General features: G+C 45.9%; 1 protein-coding gene across 3 annotated transcripts in view; it reads left to right on the plus strand.

Annotated features, from left to right (window-relative positions):
* CORO2A (coronin 2A) overlaps positions 1-14,390 on the plus strand; it is a 57,765-nt gene extending 43,375 nt beyond the window's left edge. For 2 of the 3 annotated variants that reach the window (XM_065046287.1, XM_065046288.1), the window contains exons 4-13: positions 2,188-2,286; positions 2,854-3,003; positions 3,566-3,745; positions 4,425-4,541; positions 6,251-6,355; positions 6,700-6,796; positions 8,614-8,726; positions 9,825-9,915; positions 10,220-10,491; positions 11,900-14,390. In XM_065046287.1, the coding sequence (XP_064902359.1) occupies positions 2,188-2,286; positions 2,854-3,003; positions 3,566-3,745; positions 4,425-4,541; positions 6,251-6,355; positions 6,700-6,796; positions 8,614-8,726; positions 9,825-9,915; positions 10,220-10,491; positions 11,900-12,031 (1,356 nt within the window). In that variant the 3' untranslated portion in view covers positions 12,032-14,390. The remainder of the gene's footprint in view (positions 1-2,187; positions 2,287-2,853; positions 3,004-3,565; positions 3,746-4,424; positions 4,542-6,250; positions 6,356-6,699; positions 6,797-8,613; positions 8,727-9,824; positions 9,916-10,219; positions 10,492-11,899) is intronic. The other variant, XM_065046289.1, reaches the window with a different exon arrangement.
* The last annotated feature ends 2,961 nt before the right edge of the window (positions 14,391-17,351 follow it).

The raw sequence follows: 17,351 nt of genomic DNA on the forward strand, positions 1-17,351 counted from the left end.
CTTGGCACTGGATCATTCTCTAGGCTAAATAATGGAAACACTTGGTTTGTCACTGTTCTGAGCACCAAAAGTTGTTCTAAGAAGTCTTGCTGTTTGTGACTGTACCCTCTTGTTTTTGGTACTACCCTCCCATCATTACCCTGGCACCAGGAAATGGGATCTTAGGGGTCCCCTGCACGGTGACACGGTGTTGGGACACCTCTTCCCTCCCTGCTAAGCAGTGAGGACAGCAGATGTGTTTCTTAGTATGACTGTCTTTCCTGGTACCTTGTAGCTAGACATGTGGAGGTCACTTAGTCCAAGTCCTGCTCAAAGCAGGCCAGTTGAATCATGTCGCTCCAACCCTTGTCCAGATGAGTTGGGAAGATCTCCATGGCTACAGATCCCATGGCCTCTCTGGGCCCTTCCTCCAGGGACTGAGTACCTTTCTGGGGAAAATAGGGCTCCTCTGGTCTCCAGGGAGTGCCCATATTGACATTTGTGTCCATTGCCTTTAGTACTCTCCTCGTTCACCTACAAAGAGTTTGGCTCTGTCTTCTCTGTGCCTTCCTGCAAGGTAGTCGAAGGGCAGCCAGAAGAGGTCACCTTTGCCTTCTCACTCCTGAGCTGAACAAATTGTTTTATTTCCAACTCCCTTCAGGTTTGCTGTGCTCCTGTCCCCTCCTTATCTTAGTGGCTGCTGTTGGACTCCCTCCATGGGGTCAACATCTGTCTTACTTGTCCTGGCCTGTAGTGGAGAGGTCAGATTGGGCATAATGTAGGAAACCTCAACAGCAACACTTTCTTTGTCCTAAGAGAAGACTGAGGAAGTTTTTGGGGTCTCAGAGGTGTCTGCTACTTCCTTTGGGCTAGACATGAGAGCCAAAGCCTTCCTTGAAGTCTGTTATTAAAGGCTTGAGTGCTCTCTGCCATTTCTCAGCATTAGAATTAGCCACTGTTCTGGATTGTGTGCAAGGATGTATGTGATTGCTCTTACAGGACTGGGTCTCCCTGGTGCTTCTCAGGAAGGTTGCAAGCTTCTGTGAAGATGATGGAAATCTCCCATCATCCACATTCCTCAGAGTTTTTGTGGCCATTAGTCAGTCTTTCTGGAGCTTGCCTTGGTGATATCACAGCAGTCTTTTCTGGTGTGTAGCTGAAGCATGTAGGGTGGTACTTTTGGGCACGACGGGATGGATAATGTCTGTGAACATCCAGTGCCCTTTCCAGTTCCCACTGCTGCTTCAGTCAGCTGAGGCTGAGGCCACTGCAAGTGGCCAGGGGCTGAGAGTTTGAACAGGATGGGGAGAGGGCTTATCCTCTTACCCCTTCCGTTTCTTTTGACAAATCATCAAGCGTGTACGAATTCAGCTTACTTAAGATCTTCTCCTCCATGGCTAGAGGGGCAACTCTGTGCCTTTTACTTTGCTTTGTCGGATTTTCTTCAAGATACAGAAGGGCAGACAGCTTGTGGATTGTTCCTGCTTGTCCTGGCAAGTCTGGCTTCAACACCTGCTTCTTCTGCATACTAAGCACTGGCAATTTCTGCCATTTAATGCATCCTGAGATTCCAGCCTGCATTTACCACCCATCATTTCATAGCATGAGGAGTGAACGGTTCATTTTAGGCAGTTCTTCTTAGGATGAACATAATCTATTTTTCCTTTCCCTACTCTCTCAGCTCCATTCCTTTAGTGATGGCTGTTGAAGCTGTAGAGTGTGATGCTTTCTGTTACCACTGCGGAAGTTCATCTAGAGGCTACTGGACCCCACAGTCCATAGGTTTCTGATGGACTTGATTCCCCAGTGGGCTAAACAGTGTTGAGAAGGGTGCTCATGATCTTTCTCAGCGGGTCCCAGCATTTGTCCTTCTTGGGCATAGAGAGGCATGATCCTCATTAGTCAAACAGTGGGAGACTTGAGCAGGTGTAGCTTATTTCCATAAATTATCTGATTTGAAGAGCCTTTCCCTTTTGCTTCAGGCTAAGTCCTAGAAAATTTATGACAAACATAGTCATTTTCATTGAACCAAAGGGCTAATCATCTGTTAGAATCCTAAATACTTGTGCTTTTAGAGTTAGTGTGAGAAAGATTATTTTTTTTTTTTTTTTTCCCCCTTCCCTGCATTGGTTCAACCCCTTTTGCAGGTTTCCTCTACTGTCTCCTTCCGCTCCAGGAGGACAGTGGATTTTTGTCTTCATGCTGCAGGTTAACGTGTTATGGGACAGCACACTCCCGGTGTTGAGCGACTTCAGTGCGGTGTTGCCCAGTCTCTCTACTCAAGACGCCTGCTGTGTGGCCACCTGGGTGGGCTTCTGTGTACTTTGATAAATGGCTGTGTCATTTGCAAAGTGTTTAGCACTGGTGCCATTTGTTATGGAACAAACAGTACTACAGCTGTCATCTGACCAGGGAAGTTTGCAGTTCTTTTACCAGGTAGCATTGAGTGGATGACTGTTTGGATCAGTCATTGCTATAATATTTTCTGGGAGCCTTTGCTGAAATTTATTTCAGATTTGCTTGTTCCTGATCAAAGTTTGCTAGGAGGCAAGGTCTGCAATATCTGTGTTTTTCTTCTTCCCCTTGGAAATAACTCTTCACAATTGTTCTGACAGCTTGGCCAGGTGTAAGGGTTAGATTGCGAAGATTAAACAATCCGGTAAAACTGTTGGCTAAGGATAGAGGGTAAAGAGGAGTATTCAGGCCCACAGAAAAGTAAAGATACTGGTTTAAAGGACTGGTATTCAATAAAGGTAGGAGCATTCCTATTCACTACCAAAGGAATAATAATACCAAGGGAATAATAGTTTTTAGTAACTTCCGAATTGGCTTCTTGCTCAGGAATCTCACTGATACACATTTTGTACCATGCAGATCAAAATCTGGGACATCCCCAGGCACTTGCTAACAAAAAACATTACCAATCCGAAGAAGGAACTTCTTGGGCATGTTCGAAGAGTGGGCCTCATTGAATGGCATCCCACTGCTAATAACATCCTCTTCAGCTCTGGCTATGACTACAAGGTGGGTCTGTTCTCTGTAGAACTCTCATCCTGGGACACCCTGTTTGGCAGGGCCTTTTGAAATTTGTTTTAATTTCAAGGTGTAAGATAATACTAAAGAGTTCAGAAGCCTTCTTCAGTCAAAAATTCCATGGTGACTGCAAAAACAAAAAGACATTGCTGCAAGTTCAAAAGCAATTGGTAATTTTCCAGTCTTTTGATGAATTTCGGTCTACTCAGCCCTTCTCCTTTACTGGATTTGGTATAATGTAATGTAATGTCATGCACTTTTTTGTTTGGCTTCATTCTTGTGCTATTTCAAATATCTGCACTGATGCTGGCCATTTTTATGTGTAAAATGTAGTTCCAAAGGAAATTTGAATATTGGACATTCTGAGCAGACACTGTGTCCCTGATATATGCTGTAAGTACCAGGAATTATGAGTATTTTAAATGCTGGAGAGCAACCAGTTATTATGGTAAGACCTATATATGTAGAGAAGAGAGGAAGAAGTGAACAAGGTATACAAATTCCCTGGTTGTTCAGGCAGCAGAGGGCTGATTTTTTTGTTCCTTTGCCTCAGATTATGATCTGGAACCTTGACAACAAGGAGGCTGTCATCTCAAACCCAGTGAAGATCCTTGATGCTCACAAAGATGTGGTCCTCTCCATGTCATTCAACACAGATGGCAGTCTCCTTGCCACGGCCTGCAGGGACAGAAAGATACGACTGATAGACCCTCGTGCAGGAACAGTCCTACAAGTAGGTTGGGTTCAGAGGTTTGTGATCCAGCTGATCTTACCCCTTGGAGTGTTTCCCCTTTTGGGTAGGTTCATTGCCACTGAAGAAGATACACCTGTGCCCTGCATTGCCCAAGGAACCAGATGGTAGTATTTCATTCTACTTTTCATGGAACACTTGCTGCCATTGTTGAAAACAGGGTTTCTGCATCTTGCTACCATGCTCTCTGAAACCCTTCCTGAAGCACACTGTTTACATAGCTCCCTCCTGCAGCCCTCTGAGTAATGCCTTGGGAGGGCTTGTAGAGATCAGGTGGACCGGTGAATGCAAGCGGACATTTGTCCCACTGCCAGGGTTGTTTTTGTTGCCTGTACTTTGTATCTGCTGGTAAGGTGAGGCTGACTGCATTTCGTAGGTATTTGCACAGATTTGTGTATATAGAAAAGTCTTCCTTACCATGAATGGGGTTGCCCTCTTTCAAATATGTGAATCAATAGTTGGAGATATTGACTGGGCTTTTAGGAAAGCTGCTGAAGAGTTTAGGGCACTTTTCTTGGATCCCTATGAAATACTGCTTGCAGTAGTTGAGCTAGGCTGAGCAGAGCTTTCAGATGTGACTGAATCAGAGGTCTCATGTAATATGAAATGTAGCTATGCAACAGGTGCCGTTTCTTATGCAGTGTCCTTTCTCTTCCTATAGGAAGCCAGCTACAAGTCTCACAGAGTCAATAAAGTCTTATTCCTTGGAAACATGAAAAAGCTGTTCTCTACTGGAACATCTCGGTGGAATAATAGGCAAATTGCATTATGGGATCAAGTGAGTTGAACCAGCAATCTTAACCAGCTTCAGTTTTCTCCCTTTTGCTGTCACTTCAACTTTTCCAGCTGCCAAATACCTAAAAATTGATTTATGACAGATCACTTCTGCATTGCTGCTAAATTATTTCTTAATGTGTGACAGACCTTACTGCTATAACACTGTTAACTGAGTATGAGTGTCTGAAGAAGCTCTCAAAGCTTTCAGCACAGAAATCCACCAGAACAAAAAGAATGCTATGCCCAACATGGGAAGAAATAATTCAAAGGACCTTTGGGTTATCACTGTGTCTCTGACTTAAAGGCAGCTCTTAGTGGCAAATTGTTAGTGGTACTGGAAAGAGAAATAAGTTCTAGATACAGCCTCGGTGAAGCCCTCAGTGGAGAAAAAGTTGTGACATGTTTTTGGTTACTGATAATTCCTGACAGAGTATTGAGGTAGCACTTATTGGTCACTTCCAACACATGGTCTCCTATCACGGCTGCTGCTAGCCTTACAAAACCTGACCCTCCTGTATGCCTCTCATGTGCAGTGAGATGCTTTTCCTTTGTCAGCATCTCGTTTTGTCCATCCATACCAACCACATTGCAACACAATCTTCTGCCTCTTTGTTGTGCTGTCACTTTTTGTGCCACACAAAGCTGACAGACCAAGTTTATGATTTGTGATTTGGCTGTGGTTGGACACAGTTTCTTTGCACATGTGAGAGGCAAATCACTGTGTGGCTGTCTGAAGGCTTTCTACAAAGGTGAGCAGTGCTCTGACACACCGTGGGTCTCACATCAGGGGTTCGGAGCTGCTGGAGGAGCTGGGCACATGTAGTTTGAGAACACAGTGGGAAGGCCCATGAGGCCAGGTGTGTGCAGTCTCCTTAGGGACAGACATTGGCACAGAAGCTGCCCAGCAGGCATCTTTCTGATGTTCACATCTACTTATGTCATTAGTGCATCTAAACAGAAACTCTGGCTTTCTGGAGCCTGCAGCAGGACAGTTCTGCAGGACAAAATATGTATTAACCCTATGCTAAATACATATTTATTTGGCAATAGCCACAATGGCAGCCATGGGACACCATACTCTGCCCCTTTGGTGGTCCTCCCAACATTTATCCCTTCAGCAGTACTGCGATAGCTCTGTGTAAGGCATGCCAGCCTGTGTGTGGACTGCTGTGCTATGTGCTACTACATGGCTTACCTGCAAAAGGCTGATGGAAGCTTTTGCCCTTGCAATGGACACCTTTCCACTGTGCGGGGTGGAGACTGCTTGGCTGATGTGGGTTGATCTTGTGGTGGGTAGTACACTATTGTGGCGGTACTGCCTTCACTAGACGTAGAGAGGGAACATGAGTGTGTGATGCAGATATGCCCCAAAGTCCCCTCCATCTCCCTGAATCTGGCAGCCCATGCAGAGGCAGGCAGTGTTTCTTATCATATTTACCCACTGTGAAGTGCCTGAGATGTTCTAGTGATAGGAACTGATGTCCTGGGGTGCTGACCTCAATCAAGACCCAGTGACAGAGCACCTATTTCCCGCTCACAGAGCTTTGAAGAAGCCTTTGCATTGCCCTCTGCTCCAGGCAGCTGGCTGTGACCTAGGATCATTATACAGCTGTGCTCCTGTGCTGCTGCCAGGTGGGGTTCAGGTAAAGTGTCCCTTGGCTTGAGGTGACTGACAAGTGATCACAACTGTTTTTCCTGTGTCCTGCCCAGAATGACCTTTCCGTGCCTTTACTGGAGGAGGATCTAGATGGCTCCTCAGGACTCCTGTTTCCCTTCTATGACTCAGACACACACATGCTTTATGTGGTAGGAAAGGTAAGTGCTTTCCACATCAGCAAATGCTGGCGTGTCTCATTTTTCTCCTGGCCTATGTCGCATCAGACTGAAGTCAAAGATGCTCCTGAAGCACATCAACCTAGGGGTATGGGCTGATGGCATGGGGCCTAGTGCTGCAGCATCAGGCCACACTTTTCACTGCAGACCTGCCATGTTTGCTCTGGGGGAGGTATGCTGCAGAGCCCTAACCTTTCCACAATGGAATGTGAGGGTAAATATTTGGTTCGTTCTTGACCCTTCATGGCTTCTGGGACCAGGCATTCATCTCATGACCTCATGCTGAACAGCAGGGTATGGCTTATGTTAATTTTCTTTGCATTTAGGGTGATGGAAATATACGATACTATGAGATAAGCCCTGAGAAACCATATCTGAACTACCTGATGGAATATCGTTCTCATTTACCACAGAAGGGAATTGGTGAGTGGCAGCATGTGTCTAACGTTTCAAGAAGATTATGGCTTCTTTGTTTTGAGGCTATCAGAGTCCAGGACTATCCAAAACATAATTTAGGAAAGAGTGGGTCAGATTCCAGTCTCCACCCAGGTTTACAGGTGCACAACAGTCGGCTTGGTCCAGCTTACCTATGTACCATAGGTGGCTTTACAAAGTCACAGCTTGGAGAAGTCCCTTCTGACCAGCAAAGTATGGGTCGGGCAACTTTATTAATCAGTGCTGCATCCCTTCTCACACACCTGGTCAAGGTGGAAGGGAGGATAGTCTGGATTTAAAGGTGGAGGATGTTCCTTGCCCTTAATGAATCTGCCCCAAGATTTTTGGCATTGAACACTGTTGACATTGTTTCCACTCTTTGATTTCTCTGGTAATGGGTGCACCATGTCTTAATGCCTTCACTCTAATCACTTGCCTACTTTCTCATGTACTGGCATTTCTCGTTTAGAGATACCCTAATCACAGTCGGTCTATCCCTCCTTTGTTGGAGACCCTTCCTTATTAACCTGTCCGCATACTACCCGTTGTTTAACCCACTCAAGCTACAGAGTTTGACTTTCAGCCTCAGACCTTATTGGTAGCCCTTTCTTGAACCTTCCAGTCTACCCTGTAAGCCATATTCTTCTGCAGACTGATGTGTTTTTAGGACCATTTGCCGCTGCTCCACACTACCTATGGACACTGTTATTCTTCCAAGACATTGGTACAGATATTTAGCAGCATTAGATTTTGTGCCTGCAGGTCTCCTTCAAAAAACTGTTACTGAAAAGGAATAAATCACTTAAAATTTAACTGGAAGATCTCTCTGTTATTCAGGTCTATTAATCCTTCCAATGTACAACATCCTGGTTTTAGTGTCATAGTCTCTTTAAAAGTCTTCCATGAAAAGAAAATACACAAGTGTTTTTAAAAAGCCTGAGTGAATCAAATCTCCTTGCCTTACCTGATCTCTTCTGCTGATCAAAAATTCTGCTAAGGCTATTGCAGAAGAGCTTCCTTCCCAATACTGCCAAAATGAAATACATTGTAGAGAAGTGGAGTATAGATTCACATTTAGATGAATACATACCGTAAGAAACAACAGTCCTTCATGTTGAATCTACTATTTAATGAAGTATTTTTTTATTAGAAGAAAACAAAGCTTCTGTAGAACACCATGAAGCAAGGTTTCCAAGGAGAGGCAATCTTCTTGTTAAGGGAACTGACGTGGTTGTAATCTTGCAGAAGAGAAATCCACTGAGGTTGACAGGTACTTAAAGACCTTGTGGGGCTTAGCCAGTCCCTGAAACACAAAGGGTGCTTTCTGGCAAAGTAGATGTCCACACCCTTCTCATACTCTCTTCTGCTTTGGGACAGTGTTGAGGGGAGGATACTGAGGAGGGTTTTCATCCTGGCCCATATGGCTATTCTGGTGTTTATGTGTCCTGAACTCCCTTCCTGCTGATCCTGGTAACCAAATCCTGTGGTATCACCTACCAATTCTGCTCAGTCATGGTAGCTCTATTTGCAGCTTGTGAGAATGAATAAGGAACAGGAGGCTTAGCCCAAGAGCCGCAGACCTTGTGTGTAACTCTGTGGCCTGACAGAAAAAAAAAAAAAAAGAAAAAAAAAAATTGTCTTGTCATTTGTGCCACTGAGCCAGTTTTGGGTGCAGATTTCAGACCACTCTGCTCTGGAGCTGATGCTGTGACTTCTTTTGTTGTTTAGTGTTGTTTTTCCGTGGCAGATGACATTAAGTTTCCTAGGGAGATTTATACCCTGTTTCTTTCCTGCTACCCCACCAGGAATGATGCCAAAGAGAGGCCTTGAAGTGTCAGCTTGTGAGATCTTCCGTTTCTACAAGCTGATTCCAACTAAGAACATGATTGAGCCTGTCTCCATGATTGTGCCTCGACGGGTAAGTTCGTGTTCATGTCTGGGACAAATATCAGTGCAAAAAAGGGCGGCTGTGGCTCCCCTCTGTTACTCTATGGGGGAGGAAAGTAGGTAGTACAAGGGATTTTCTCTCTCCTCATCTGAGGGACAAAGTCGGTCAGTTTATGGGGCAGTCCTACAAACAAACCCTGGCTGTGTAACTCTTGAGTTAGGTCTCTGTGTAACAACCAGCTTTCTAAGATGTGCTCACCAAGATGTGGGTGCAACAAGGGGTCTCTTTGGCTGTTAGGTCAACTACCTGGCTGTAAACTTCCTCAGTTGGTGGCATTTGTTTGATGTAATGATGAAACAGAGAGAGGGGTTTGGCATGATGTTGGATGACATGATAATCTCCTTGTGGAAGGAAGAAGAATCACCCTGGGAAAAAGGGAACAATGGGTTCCCAGGTCTCCACCCAGTAGGTGCAGGTGTGTTACGGACAGTTGTTCTGCAGCATGTGAGACATGACCCGTTGCACAGAGAGTGATGTAGAAGTAAGTCTCAGACCTGGTGTGGCTAGAGAATGACCCATGAGCAGGGTCATGAATCTGTAGCTAACTAAGGTAGCTCCATATGACTGTGTGAGCAAAGGTACATTGTAAATGTCAGCACTATGTCCTACACTTTCAGAAATGTTGGAAGGTACAAGTGCCTTGAATTCAAAGAGGCTCATTGCAACTACTAGTCAGGCATGTTCCTTCAATGTTATTTCCTTGGCCAGTTTCTGTCAGCTGATGATGTGTGACTTGTGTCCATCCTTCATATGTACTTCTTCATCCTCAGGAACAGAGCTCAGGAGAGCTGGGTTGCCCATGTCACCAGCCTCTCCCAATCTGTTGTTTGGATGTGTAAAGGCCTTACTGGCAGAAATCAAAACAGGCCTTCATATGCAATTCTGAGTTGTGGTGGGCAGGAGAGAGGCTCAGGGCAGGTTAGAAGATTTTATGTGCATGCCAGTGAGTGCTCATGACACTCCTTGTGCTGAGGTGGAACAAACTTTTTTCTCCATCACAATCCAGTGTGGTCACTGTAAGCCAAAACCTCACTGACACAGCAACTTTGGACTTTTTTTTGCTTGCAGTCGGAGTCATACCAGGAAGACATCTACCCCTTGACCACAGGAGACAAACCGGCACTGACAGCACAAGAGTGGCTGAATGGAATTAACAAAGGTCAGCACATGTTGAGCTGCCCAGCTCTCCAGCTCCCCAGGGCTTGGGTAAGCTGCTGCTGCCACTCACTCTCTGGCCTGTTAGCTGCCAGAGAAAGAGGAAGGGAGGTAAAGGAGAGACATAAAAAATATGGCTGGAAGCTAAAATAATTTGGTGGCTAAAATAATCACTGCTGTGAACTCTGGAAGCCACTTCAGTCAGGTGCCTCCATGTTTTTACCTACAGGTTGTTTGAATGAAGTGCTTACAGCTGATTTCTCAGTGGGGTTTGTGAGTGCTAACCTGTTATCTGCCTCCCTCCCCAGGGCCTCTCTTGGTATCCTTGAGACCAGGTTATGGAGCTGTGAATTCCTTACCACGGTTTCCTGAGCCAGAGCCACTCATGAAAACTACTGACCTGAGCCAGCCTCAGAATCAGGGAGGAAGGATGCCACTGGAGGACGTGCAGAAGCCAAGTGGGGCTGAAGACAGCAGAAAACAGCCAGAAGTGCAGGAGAAGTTGCTGAAAAATGAGCGAATGTGGCTCACCAATGGCTTTGACATGTTTGAGTGTCCACCACCAAAAACTGAAAATGAGGTGTGAATGTCTGGGGTGAAGGCTTGGGGCTGTTGGGGCAAGCGCAGATTCAGCTGGCAAAGGATGCTGTTCCAATGGTGACAGAATCTGTGCAGGGTTTATTTTATAGACTTGGGGTGGTGTGAGCTCTTCACTCTTTGTGGGGACAAAAGCTCTGCCTGCCCTGGCTGCCAGATGGGAGGAAAAAATGTGCACCAGCAGCACCCCAGCTGAGGAGTTGAGGGGTTCTGAAATGAAGGGAGCAATCAGTATTCGTGCTTTCTTAGGCATCCTTGTGGTGCAGGCCTGCCCAGTGGCTGGCTGGGAACAAGGGGGTTCTTGTGACCTCCAGGCTCTGGAGAAGGGGAGGAAGTTTATGCAGGTTTATACCCTTCTATGAGAGCCACACTCAGAGAGCCTGGTGAGAAAGCAGGGGATGCCTGTGAAAGAAGGGGGTGTACCCTGCTCCCTTGGCACATGGTGCATCCCTGTAGTCTTAAGCGCCTAACCATGTTGTGGAGCCTGACATGGGAAAGGGGCTGGCTTTGCCTTGGGAGCTCACAGCTGGGGGACAACTTTGGAGTGCAGGGCCATTGACGCCGGCTGTTGGTCACAGCCTGCTCCTGGGAATGGTTCCAGAAAAGGTCCTGGCAACTCCATTATCTGTTTTCAGCCATGGCCATCCCACTGTCTGTATAGTAACCAAAGCTTGTTCAGTGTTAGATCTCTGGTGATTTGCAAATCTTCCATCACTGTCAGCTCAGAGACAGTTTTGAGTACATGGAGCCTGTTTGCTTTTAGGAACCCTGGAAGGATTTCCTTCCCATAGCTGTGCTCAGGTCCCCTTTCTTGCTCTGCAAGATTTTAGCATCTGCAGCTTGATGGGGCAGGAATTTCCACAGCTGAATTTTCCCGTGGTGTGAAAAAGCATTATTCTTCTGCGTGTTTCTGAGCTGCTGCCCTGAGGTTACAGAAGCAGCCCTTGCAGAGCTGGGTGCCTAGCTTTGTGCACAGTGAAAGGCTGTGCTAGTCCCAAATGGAGAGGACAGAGCACAATCAACAGGAAAAGAGAAGTAAAAGGACTTGCCTGAGGTCAGACTAGATGTGGCAGATCTAGGAACTAGGACTAGGACTCCAACTAGGATCTAGGACTCCAAATATTCTGTGTCTAGCCTTTCTTTGAGTCATCAGTGGTATGGGGTTATTTTTTCTGATCTTTTCCATTGAATTAAGCAGATGTAGTGTTACTAAATGATACTGAGAAATAGCTGCACTCATAGTTTAGGCTCATGGACAGCAGGAGCACTCTGGATGTTTAGTGTGTAGATGCTGTTTCTCTCAGAAGTAATGTGACAGGACTGGTGGCATTTGATGAGTTAAGTCTGTATTTTCTTAGTGTAAATGAAGTAAAATGTGACTTTTCTTACAGCTTTTGCAGATGTTTTACCAGCAACAGGAAGAAATTCGTAGACTACGTGAGATGGTAAACCAGAGAGATGTCCAAATTAAGCAGATGGAGCTGGAGCTCAGAAACCTCTGCACGAACACAGGCAGGCACTGACGGTGCTGGCCTGCAGCTATTTGTACTCCTGGCAACTTGAGCAGATTCCAGTTCTGTGGATAACTCCTCCAAGAGTTTATGCTGGGGGAAAAAATTGATGCTTCAGGCAGCATGGACTTTCCTAGCTTGTGGTGGTCACATTTCCCTAATCATCACCTGACTTATTGATGGACAGTTATTGCTGTGTTTCTTCAGGCTCCCCTTGCTTGCCCACTCATGTCAGAAGCTCATGCACTATAGCTAGTGAGTGACTTTGGAAAATCTTGCTCTGCTGCTGCTGGAGAAACCACCTGTTAAGCTCCAGGAACAACCTGTTTAGCTGCCCCTTGACATGACAAGAGGACAAGAGACTGAAGGCAGCTGCCAGCTTCTTTTCTCACCGTTGGACCCAGCAGAGTGGCTCCTGTGGCTGCTGCGCTCCTGCGCCAGGAGGTCACTCTACATCTGAGCTTCAGAGGCACCTCCAGTTCCAAAGTGATCATCATGCAGCCCTCTCATCTTGCAGCTCGGCCTGCAGCCAGGTGGCTCGGCAAAGCCGTGACTGCCTTGACCTGGTGCTGGGGATAGTCCTGCTCTGAGTGGGAGGCCGCACTGGGGCTGCCATGGGCCAATACTGTTGTGATAGGTAGAGGAGAGTTGCTGTTTGGAGGTCCCACTGTAAAGGGGCAATGGTGTGTGCTAGTTCTCACCAGAGGAGCTGCAGAGTCCAGCAGGGATCTCTGGTCCTTTGAGCTGGTGGCCTTCTTTCTCTCCTTCTGCCAAACACCAGTCACAGTCACCTGGAGGCTGTGCAGCTGTGGTGCTCATCAGACAAATGAGGACAGCATTTAAAGCTGTGGTGTTGGCAGCAGGGGCTTTGCTCTCACTTGTTCCTGTGATGTGGGGCACTGTTTGTTGCCCCAGGGGCCAAGCACAGCAGCAACACTGCAGGGGGAATATTTTTCCTTGTCCCAAATGCAGAGCTTGTGGAGGTGTCTTAAACCCAAGAAGAGCAAGCAGCTGCTGTTTAGCTTGTAACTGTGCACCTCTGTTGTGACACATGGAGGAATGTATACTATGCCCTGCTGGTTCTCTGAAGTGTGATGATTTCCCAAAGTCTGAAAAAAAAAAAATCTCCATAGTCAGAAATTCCTGCAAACAGACTCCTTATTAAGGGGACTAAAGGCTATGCACTGCCTGTGCTCATGTGAGATGCCCCTCTGGTTATCCCTGAAAGCAATAGCCAGCAGGGAGCTCACGGGCAATAAATACTCTTACATGAGAATCACACGAAGACTTCAGCAATCCTTTTGCTGTGCTGCAAAGACTTCACCCAGCTTTTGAAGATATTTCATCCATTTCTACATAGCAACAACAGATGTGGGTGCTAAAAAGTCACAAATATTGCTGGTTCTTTCTGCAGCATTACAAAGAGGGTGTAGTTATTCATATTTTTCAGGAAGAGTCCTTTAGAATCCCTCTACTCTTTTTGTAAAAAGTAATATATTAATAACAAAGTTGTTGAAACAATGTACTTTCCTGTGCCCTGGGAACACTGTGCAGTTACATGCAAAAGCAGCTCACTGCAGACAGAGCTTTAATCCAAACACGAGTCTTACACCAGAAGTGGTCAGGCTTTCTCACCAAAGAGAGGAGCAATGTAAGAAATCAAGAAGCTCACAGCTTTTCAGCTGTGTCAAACATTCCTGACAGCCTCAAATTTCAAAGGCATTTTCACAGGGGTTAGCCCCAGGCATATGACACTGTGGTTTTCAAGCTGTCATTATCAGAAAGGAGAGCAAATAACGCATCCTCAGCAGTCCAGCGGATACGACACTTTTCTATTCACTGTTTTTTTTTTCCCTAGGTTATTTTTGCTCGTTTTTCATACACAATAAATTATTTAAATTATTTCCAAGTTAAAGTAATCTTTTCCAGACTGTTTCTTTGTTACCCTATGGCTGGCTAGCATAGAAAATGGTTGGCCACCATGGTTCTTATTGTGTTGATTTCAGCATTTCTGGAAAAGAAGTTGCTTTCATTTAGGCTTTGCTGGCAACATTTGATAAGGTGAGACTATTTAATCAAATGTTCTTTTTTAGACAGTATGCCCACAAAAGCATTGACTGTGAAATGTATTTCAATTTGGAGCTTAAAGGCAACCATAAATCTTACACATAGAGAGAAAAGAAAAAGTGCAGGAAATGGATTTATGTGTTAATGAACTGTGCCTAAATAGACTTAAGTGATCATTTAATGGTTTCTAAAACTCCTAACAGCTTTGTAAAAACTGTAAAACATGGGGATAAAAAACAAATTTGTGCAATGAAAAGCAAATGTACCTGAATAATAAATATATTTAGAGTTTTACTTTTTGATACATGTGAGGTTGTTGGTTTCTTATTATTGTATTTTTGAAGTGACTAAAAATTAGGCTGAATCATGGTCAGAAAGGAGTATCACTTTCTGCCTCTTTTGTTGCATGAAGTTGTGGCCTTACATTAGTAGGCAGGTTGTGTAGGGTCTTATATATGTGGGTATATCTTCTTACATTTTTCTCATCTGCCCTTGATGCTACAAAGGGGTGGCCGTTTCAAACCATTCTGCATTATACTGCTGTGTATGTTGTCCTGGGTAAACTGTGCTCTGCTGGAGATGCAAACCATGTAGTGGGGTGTTTCCTGACCATGCTGCCTTGCAGTTCTGATGCTTTTCACATCCAACACACTCTGACCAGGCTCTTTCAGATATTCTGCTTGAGGAGAATTTAGTGTGTTATTACCCAGTTTACTTATTTTAAGACATTTGACATTAGATGGGATTTTGATTCAGCAGAGTGAAGCAGCAATTGCATATAGCAGTTGCAACATCCAGTTGATTCACAATATAAACGCAATTCCCATTACTGGTCTCTATATGCTCACTGCCATGTTGCTGTGTATTGCGAGTCATGGGGAAGAAATACGTGGGTTGAAGCCAGCTCAAGCCTGTAGCTCTCTTCAAAGTCCATTTTCTTGGTTGCTCTGTTTTTATAATTTATGTTGGGCTGACCCTTGTGCTGGTCTGGCTGGCTCATGAAGACATTTACACCTTTTCATTAACTGGCAACCGACACAACCAGTTGATCACTCAAACTGATATGACAATTAATCTAAACAAAAGCCACTCTCTGGTCTCCTTTCTACTGAGATAAGTTCAGCTTTCTTTACAACAGCTGTGGTTGCTCCTTGTATTCGTCCCTGAGCATCATGAGTGCATCACCTGTGTCCATCTCCTCTGAGCCTCCTTCTGCTGTAGGGGTTTGATCGTTCACAGCTTTGGGCATGGAAATGTTCACAGCTGCATTCAGGATGAAACTGTTGTTTGATAAAACAACAGATTTAGGTGAGTGTTAGGAAAAAAAGAAGGTGGAAATTGGTGGAGAAAGTCTGTGCTGGGAACTTTGTGCACCAGCCATGCAATCAAGGCACGGTGCCCTCCTCACCTCCCTGTATCATAAGGGACCTGGCAGCTAAGATGCCAACCATGTCCTGGGGTGCATCAAGCACAGCATTGCCAGCTGGGCAGGGAGGTGATTGTCCCGCTCTGCTCTGCACTGGTGCGGCCTCACCTGGAGCCCTGTGTGCAGTTCTGGGAGCCATAGGGTAAAAAAGATACAAAGCTACTGGAGAGTGTCCTGAAGAGGGCTACAAAGTTCATGTTTAGATTTATTGCTATAACAACCAAGAAGACTGATAAGATTTCACAGTTCCATCATGAGAGGGGTGTATTTGCAAGCAGGGGTGGATAGGACAGGTGACTAAAACTGACCAACTGAGTATTCCATCTCGTATGTGTCATACACCCTATAAAAGAGGGAGATCATGAGGGTCTGGCTCTTCTTTGACCATGGCTGGCATCTAAAGAGGACCCTGCCACCCGTGCCTGTGATCCAGGGCCTGAGACTCTGCATCCCTGAATCCAGTTCCAGTTTGCTCTGAAGTCCTGCCCAGGACTTCTGGGTGCTTGCCCTGCAGCTGCTGGAGACACTTCAGCTCTGCACGCCACGGGAGGGGTTAAACACTGCTCTATCCTGGGACATACAAGATTGGGTGTGTATATTTTGTATACTTTCTCTATTTATTAGTAGCATTAGTAAAGCCCTTAAAACTTTTTCTAACCCTGCAAGTCTGAGCCTCTCTTCTTTCCTCGTTATTCTTCTTATCACTTTTTCCTGTCTAAGGAGATGGTGAGGCGATGGTGAGTGGGTAACAGAAAGCATCTGCCATGGTTTGTTGCCACCTTGTAATTAAACCTTGACATGCTCTCAGACAAATGGTGTGAACTGTGGGGTTGTCATATGCAGGGAGAGGAGCTGGACTCGATGGTCCCTGTGGGTCCCTCCCAACTCAGAACATTCTATGACCTCCATGAGTATGATCCTGTGCTGGGGAGAGTTACTGGGCAGACACTGTCCTAGGACAGGTCCCAGGGTACTGTGTCCCTCCTCTGGCACTGACACAGGCTCACTGTTCTGAGAAAAGTTTAGGAAAAGGCAGCAGGAGGCAGGCTGGTGTGGGAGGCAGAGGAATAGCCTCTTTCCTGTCCTGGGGTTATTGCAGATGAACCACGAAGTGAAAGCAAAACACAACCCTGCAGTGTCACTTGTCTGCTGGATTTAAAGCCGCAACACATCAAAACTTCACCCTGTACTCCAGGCCAGCTGCCAACTGCAGAATGCACTTCAGTCAAACCCATGCAATAGTTGTCATTCTCGTTTATTTTCCCGCCCTGGGGGTCTGTAGCATTGGTGTGCTCAAGGAGCTGTGAGCAGAAGCAAATATGCAGCTGATGCCCTGCAGAGAAAAGCAGTGGGTCACTCTGGCTGGCCCTGGACTGGCCAGCATCCATCCAATGGGGTGGCTATGAGCTGCAGGGAGGCCCTGGAGCAAAGCCCCAGCACCGGGAATTGCCTTTGGGCCATGCTACAGCACCAGTTCAGAGTAGTACCTCAGAGCCTTTGCTGTGGTCACACCAGTCTATCCATAGCTTGCTTGTAGTGGACAGCCCTGAACTGGACTCAGCACTCTTCTGCATAATGCTTCACCAGTGCTGAGGGGAGAGGAAGGACAACATCCTTCAACCTGCTGGCAATATTCTTTTAAATATAGCCCAAGATGCTGTTGGCCATCTCTGTAGTGAGCCATCACTGCTGGCTCAAGCTCAGCTTGTTGTCTGGCAGGACCCCAAGGAACTTCTCAGCAAAGCGGCTTGCCAGCCGTGTAGTCCCCAGTGCGTACCAGTGCAGAGAGCTGCACCTCTCCAGATGCAGGACTGTGCAGTTGCCCTTGCTGAGCTTCAT

Source organism: Columba livia, chromosome Z, assembly GCF_036013475.1.
Source record: "Columba livia isolate bColLiv1 breed racing homer chromosome Z, bColLiv1.pat.W.v2, whole genome shotgun sequence".
NCBI classification, from domain to species: Eukaryota; Metazoa; Chordata; class Aves; order Columbiformes; family Columbidae; genus Columba; species Columba livia.